General features: G+C 44.2%; 1 protein-coding gene across 1 annotated transcript; it reads right to left on the minus strand.

The window, feature by feature from the left end:
* Positions 1 to 277: 277 nt before the first annotated feature.
* On the minus strand, positions 278 to 7,197 carry DACT2 (dishevelled-binding antagonist of beta-catenin 2; the record flags this gene model as incomplete). The annotated part of the gene is made up of 3 exons (XM_009700440.1): positions 278 to 2,076; positions 5,322 to 5,609; positions 7,065 to 7,197. Coding segments are annotated over 3 exons (2,220 nt in total), but the record flags the coding sequence as incomplete, so codon positions are not given.
* Positions 7,198 to 7,747: the final 550 nt, after the last annotated feature.

Below are 7,747 nucleotides of genomic sequence, written 5' to 3' on the forward strand. Positions count from 1 at the left end.
GGTTGTTTTCATTTTCACCATGGTGACCCTTCTGCATAATAAAAAAAGGCATCACACAATATACACAGATCCATATTTACAGAATAAATGGCAAAAGAGGAAATTAGATACAGTGACATTTATGTCCAGGCATTAACAAACAAGATCCCTTGTGTTGATTCAGGGGTTATTCACAGTTCGTTTAAGCAGGTTCTTTTCTCTGCACATGAGTTCTCTTGTTTTTGCAAATGAGAGCCAGCAGGATGTCTCACTGTAAGAAACAGATGCTTGCTCTCCCTTAAACCATGGTCATGACCTTCAGAGAGGCAGGTTGGAATCTCCTAATCTTCTTTTTCAGTGCCTTTGAAGCTTTAATGCGACAGATTTTGGGCACGGGGGGAAGAGGCTTGGAAGAGGCCTGGACAGTCCCTGATTGTCTGACCGAACCTTCAGGCCAAATCAGCTCACTTTCATCCCCCTCATCATAGTCAAGGGCAAGGCTGCTACTGTTACTGCTGCCATCCGAATCGCTTTCACTGGACTCGCTGTCCCCGAAACGGTTAGTGGTAAAATCGCTGACCTCCCCTTCGCTGGTCTCTGCGATGGTGGAGTGAAAGAGGGAAGCGCACTCCGCAGAGTACTCGGAGTGGTCTGACTCACTTTTGGCATAAGCTCCGTGGCGCTGACTCTTGGAGCGAGCCCCGGTACTGACAGTGCGCAGGACACCAGCTCTCCTTGCCGGTTGCCTTGGCCCTCCCAGGCCAAAGCTACTAGAGAGGCTGGCCAGGTGAGTCTTGGCAGAGATCTCCACTGTGGACTGCCACTTGCGCTGCTTCTTCTTGTGGGCTGTGTCTACACAAGCTGCTTCGAGGGAATACAGAGCGTTGGCAGAGGCTCTGTAGAGCTCTGGCCTGGATGGCACGGTGGGGAGCTTGACCTGCACAGGGAACAGGCTAGACTCCGAGCACGACCGGCCGGTCACATCACCAGAATACGAAGGTCTCCGCACGAGGCTCTTCGCTCCGTGTGGTCTTTGGGGCTGACTCCACTCAGCAGGCAGCCTGGAAGCCCCATGGGACCCTCTCGCCTTCTCCATGCAAAAGGCTTGCTTCCCAGGCCGTAGTACCTTTTCACTGTTCCTCCTCTTTATCTTCACTGCCTTCGTTTTGGAGCTGGCAAACTTGACCCGGACTTGGTGGGATTCTGCAGGGACGAACTGAGCATGAACAAACTCACTCTGTGCCACTCGCTCACGACCCCCGGCATTAGCCGATTTGGCATTGCCACACCTTTTGAGGGGCAGCTTTCTGGGAGGGACGGCTTTAGCATTCCAGGTGCCTGGGCTGGAGTCCTCCTGGCACAGCTGCGAGCAGGATGAACTGTGCTCGGTGCTGCTCTCCATTCCTTCTGCCAGAGGAGAGCCCCTTGCTGCTGACTTGGCAGGGTAACAACTATTCGCAGCTGATGGCTCTGTGTCAGGCCAAGTGGATGGCTGTTCTTCATTCACACAGCGTATGGTCTCCTGCTGCTTGGCACATTCCCCCTCCGGCACCTCTCTCTGCAGCTTCCCTTCAGCTTTGTTACTTTCCAGAGAACTCGCTTGTTTTTCCAGCTGGCTACTACTGCTGTTAATTTTCACTCCACCAGCGCTGGGGGTTATAATGAGTCTCTGGTGCATTGTGGCTGGCTGGCTCTTTGTTGAAACCCACTCACTGGCATCAGCCCGATTGTTCCCTTTGCATCTCGTCAGCTGCAGTAATTTATTGATGTAACCCCCTGGCTTGGCCTCAGAGGTTGTCCTAGTCCTAATCAAGCCGGGACCTGTCACACTAGGCATGGGTTTGTTGGGAGAAGCCTGGAGGTCTGCTTCTGGGGATGTCCCCACCAAGGAGAAAAGGGGACTTTGTAAAGCCACCGCATGAAGGGGGCTCGGGTAAGGATACACATCAATGCCGTTCTTGGAGACCAGGTCGTTCTGGAATTTGGGGTCCACACTGAGCGAGTGCATGTCTCCGGCATGGCACAGGGGCAACATGGATTTGGGATCTGTCTCTGTCTGAAATCTAGTGTCTGCTGGAATGAGTCTTTCCAAGTCACCTACACAGTGGACGAAAATAAACAACCTAATTAAATCACAGACAATTACATTCAGACTGGCTTATGCTAAAAGTGCTATTTCAGAGGGATGTGCTAGCTTTTACTAAAATCAGTAGCATGAGGGAAGAAAATCGTTTCAGTCCTCCAAGATCACTAAATTACTTCAAGGCTTTTCTTCACCTGAGCATAACGGAGATTAGAAAGCCTTTTAATGACAACAACAAAGCTCATGCCTTTGTAGGAAATTTAAACTGTGCTACTTGGATGAAAGAAAATCTGTACATACATAAAAAAATGTTCTAGAATGTCACAGACTAACAGGAACCCAACCAACTAAACAAAAATAAGGGATTATTTTTATTTCTTAGCAGAGGTAAAAAGTGAATCCAACAACCAGAAAGCCAGAAGCTGAATGTCATGTAAAATTATCCAATACAACAGATATAGTTTTTGAACACTTCTCCCCCAAGACAGGATAAAGACTTCCTCTGGATATATGACTGTAACTCAGAAATCCCTGAAATTTCCAGCATGCAGGGTCAACGGTACTTTTTTTTTTTTAAAGTGGTTAAATTTGAATTCCAGTTTTTCCTCCAGCCCTTTTATATCCCGTGTCTTGGAAAAATCTATAGTACTCAATCAGCTGCTTTAAGAGGACTTAAACAGACACTGGGTTATAGTGTTTCTTAACCTCTTAAATGCTGGAAGCTGTACTTGTTTATTCTTTTGCATTTTGCTTTAGTAAGGCATTAGTAAACAGAAGCACTCAAAGCACACGGCAGAGCCATTAAGACTCCTGTGTCCCATAGGCCAGAGAGTGATGTGATTCTACTTCTCCTTAACCCCAAATCCAATGAAACCTCCTAACTGGATCTCTCATTTCATTTGATAACAACATTACCAGTCTCATGCCTTTCTCAAGTATGTAACTTCTTAGAGTATTTAATTCCAGGAAGAAATATTCAGAGGTTTTATTAAAAGGCAGAAAATCAGGAACGCCATTAATTCTATGTGTGGGTTTTTTAAAAGTCAACCTTAAGAATGAAGAAGAAGGGACTAAAGAACCTTTACTTTGACAAGAGAAAAAAACCTAAGGGTGACTACTCGGGCAGATGGGAGGCTCAGTCCCTGAAGATGGCATTTATGGCCACCAATTCAGATCTCTTACATTTTGGAGTACTGTCAAGGTTGCTGTAAGTTACACTTGACTGCTGCACCTTCCTCTCAGGAGCACCTCTTGTGCGCCAAGAGGACAGGCTGTGTCCTTGTGTGAAGGAAGACTGTTCCATCCAGACAAGTCATCCCACAGAGTGCTATGGTGCTCTGTTACCTCTGGTACTAAGAGTACTGGAACCATCTGCAGTCAGCTTGGGTTTCCCTGTACAACACTGCAGACTTCAGTGCCAACAAATCCTCAGCTAACTGATTTCCTGGCTGCTTCATGCTATCAGGAAACCCAACCATCAAATCCAACCTCATATTTCACTTACAGTGACTATTTCTGTCCTGTGACAGGAAGCTTTTGAAAGACTTCAAAATTTGGCATTGTCTGCAGTGTCCTACCTAAGGCACTTACAGACCTGCTACAGCAAAGGTTCGGATGACGATTTCTCAAACGTTATTGCATAATGAAAATTCTTTAGGAAATTGTTGGCAGTGTGTAGTGGGGCTCTCTTGTGCAAACAAACCAGGAAGGTGTCAAATGAATGCTGTGCTTGTGGTGTCTCAGCAAGCTTTTCACTTGCCACTGAAAGAAAAGGCAAGCGGTTTGTACCTGCAGTTACCTGTGGGGACAAGCTAAGGAGAGGAATAGAGAAATTTCTGCCCCTTTCCAAACGATGCCTTTCTGAAGTAACGTCTTGCCTCACTTCCTGCAATGTGGTCAGCTTTGCGAGAATTGTTTCTTCCAGACTACACCCACTGCTACCCCACTACTTACATTTCTCGCACTGAAGTAAGAGGTTGTAGCCAGGAAGAAGGGAGGTGGTGGTGGAAAAAGGAAGGAGGGCTGAACGAGAACTGTGGCCTCACTCCTGCACCCCTACTTAACATCAGCTATCCCTTTTTCTGTTAGCCTGCCTCAATATCCCAAAAAACATAAAGCCCCTGCGGTCTTAGCAAAATGTTGCAAGGCAGGAAAGTTTCTGGTGGAACAAGATGTCTGTAATCTGAACATGGAAGCCACGGATCATTAAGCTCAGCTCCATGCTCAGCCTCTGAGAAGGCCTGAGAAGACTTTGCTTTTATGCTATAATTTACCACCATGGCTTCAGGTGTGCCTGCACAGATAGGTACAGAACAGACGGTCTTTGCTTCTGCTCCAAGCAAGCCAGAGGTGAGCTAGTGCAGGTCAAGAAGCTGTGGGAATGACTCCAGAGTGAGACGGTATGTGAAATTATGTTCCCTGTGGCTTAGTGTCTCTATAAAAGAACTGTCACACATCTGGCTGGGTCACCATATGAACTGCACTAACACAAGGTTGCTCTGAGGCTGTAGAAGGACTCAAAATAAGAAGTGACAGGATGTCACTTCACAGATGGGTAAATAAGAGATTTGGAATATTAATGGACTTGTCCATTTTGTTTAAACCTACGATGAAAATTCATGTTTGATCTACTATTAGGCTCATGGCTGGTTCCCAGATAGTCGATTAACCTTTGGTGTCTGTTATCCCTAACTGTACATAGTAAATTATGAAAAAGGTATCATTTGAGTCTGAATTAATTTGAATAAATAGGGCAAGGTATATATAAGTAATATCATACTCATTTTACAACAGATTGAGAAAACAGGCACTAAGTCTGGAAGTGTCTCTTTCTCCTTAGATTTCTGTAAAATCTTTCTCAGTAAAATGCATCACCTCTAATTTTGAATTCACCTTGCATTTTTCATACATCCCTGCACCTTCACACAAGGTATTTCAAATACTGCAATTTTTCTGATTTCACAAGCAAGTAAATTAAAAAAAGTATATTAACATTCACTACAATTTTATCTCATGCACTTAAATATTTGTCCATTTCTAAATGCATACGTCCTCATATTTGTTACTGTTTAAAAGTATCTGAGTATGGAGACAAGTGAAAGTTGGACAGCCATTTGGCTCTGTGGTTTCTATTAATTCTCACTTCGTATATTAAGAATGAGTGCTATATATTGATTACACATTGGTATATTAGGTTCTAAAGTAATAACCAGGATTCTGCCCTTCTCTTGAATAAGTATCCACTTTTGCAGTCGATTACCTGTGGAAACTGGCCTTGGTCGGGACCTGGCAGGAGTTCCGGAGATGTCTGTGCTAGCTGTAATCCGACATCCATCGCTGACATAGGCTCCCTGCTGTTGGAAGCTGGTGGTGTGCACAGTAGTTTCGTCTGCAGACTTCGGTCGGTAGTCAAACACGCTGAGCCTTGCTTTAGGGTGCTGAGAGCTGGGCAAGAGACTGGTGTGGGAGGAGGAGATGGACTCACTGTACACAGAGGTACAGGAATTGGAGAGCGAGCAAGAACCACCGTCGCTCAGGTCATAGAAGCCTGCAGAGATTAAAATAAATAGGAAGATATTTCTTATTTACAGTAACTAAACATGCTCTGTAGAAGAAAAATGCAGAGAATAAAATAAATCTTCATTTGCTATGTGCCACAGGCCTAAATTTACAATCATTTCTTTGGGTAACTTTAGCAGAGGTATACCCTAATTCAATCACCTTTTATTAGGCTTCGGCATATTTACTTAGGCCCTGAGCCAGCTTGGCACGCACATGCATGCTTAGTTTTGAGTGTGGGATGGGGTGAAGTGCAGCACCATCACACCCAGTTCTTCACTGGAGAACGTCTTTGGGGACTATTATGCAACTGGTGTAAAATAGGGCCCTCTTATGTTGTTGTAACTTGTGCTAGGTGCATACAAGCACAGCTTGCATGGGAAAGTAGAGTAAAACTAGCCTGTGATCAGAGCTGCCAAGGTTATGATAGCTGGAATGTCTAAGGGCAGAGAATGGAGGCTATCTTCGCTCTCCAGGTCTTGCAATCATTGCCAGTTAATTATGCAAGTATTAAAAAAGGCTCTGTATAAATTCAAGATAGGAATTTTTATTTTTCCCCTCTACGTAAAGCAAACAGAAGAGGAAGCTGTTTGCTTTTGAACTGCGTGTATGTGCATAAGCGCACAACTCCTGAACTTAAACACTCAACAGAAGCTTGCACTTTTTATACCCACTGTAAGCACCAGGATGCAAATCCATATGCTGGAAATAAAAAAATTCTTTCCTCATCTCACTGAAGACTTAAGGCTTGTCAAAATTCTGTTTAAAAAGAAGTATTCCCATTATCTCAGACTAGAGAACAGGAACTGGTTTTAGGAGACATCCTAGCTCCAAAAGTCTGCAGCACAGCTCGTTCTATGAATCAGACCAGAAATCTGAAACTCCATCTCTTTGTGCTCATGAGACCTATAGTCAGCAAACTGTTGGCGTGTTTTTTCTCACTGTCTTAATAGAGCTGTTTCATTTTTATATAAATGATCAAACATTCATTTGGCCAGAGCACTGCAGTGGTAGTGATCTTCAAAGCCTTAGTGAGGTTCAGGACCCTTCTTGGATTCAAGTAGAGCATTGACATGGATGTCAGTCTCCTTCACTTCCAGCAAGTACCTAGCCACTTTGCCAATGGTCATTCTGCACTGGACAAGGTAATTAATTAACAAACCTGTTTCCTCCTCCTTCCATTTGTGGCTAAAATATCCATTTTAAAAGAAAAAAAGTCCAGAAAAAACACTGTTTGAGTGAACAAGCATTTTCCAACTAAATCAGATTTTCAGGAACATTCCCACCAGCTCTGTGAGCGTGCTCTGTGCCAGGCGACTACTTGCCACCTCGGCCATGGGACACTGTTTCTGACCATACAATACAGAGAGTTTTGCTTAGCAGTCGACACCCTTCAGTTCTCCTAGCATCCCACCCTGGGAATAAACAACAAAGTGCACATTACCTGAGCTGGGCCGGCTGTCGCTATCCAAGTATTCACTGGAGGTCTTACTGACGTCCAATTTCAGCTCACTTATTCGCTGGTCAAGCTGATCCAGGTGGCTTTTCAAGCCGACATCCTGTCTCCTCAAACGAGACTAATTCAGAAATCAAGGGAAGGAGGAGGAAATGAAGAATAATCACAGTTAGAATCTCAGCGGCAATGGATGAGTTCAGGCCATCTGTGCCGGACAGATTCTGCTCTTATGAAGTGTTTTGCTTAGCTAGGGACTGTTGCAATCGGCACTCTGTAACGAGACTGACATAACGGACAAGTGCAAAACATTCTGTTTCTCAGTATATATTGTCTTCTGCCCAGCTGAATATCTTCTCAAAACTTTTCATACTGAATACATGTATTTTAACCTTTGGGTTTCTTGTTACATCTATGGCAGGAACCATATCTCTAAAGAGGATGGCAATCTTTTAATTAATTAACATGTTAATACATGCACTGTGTTTTGCCATTCACTGCCTCTGAGCAGAGGATGAGATAAGTATTATGGATTGTCTGCATGAACTCTAAGATGCTGCCTGATGAAAGGAAACCACTGTATGTAATAGTATCTTATTTTCACACAAATTAAAGGTAGTATACTCATTTCTGTAAAACTCTTGGCTTTGACGACATGTTTTTATAGTTGGAAG

Source organism: Cariama cristata, unplaced genomic scaffold (genome assembly GCF_000690535.1).
Source record: "Cariama cristata isolate BGI_N322 unplaced genomic scaffold, ASM69053v1 scaffold17745, whole genome shotgun sequence".
Lineage (NCBI taxonomy): Eukaryota > Metazoa > Chordata > Aves > Cariamiformes > Cariamidae > Cariama > Cariama cristata.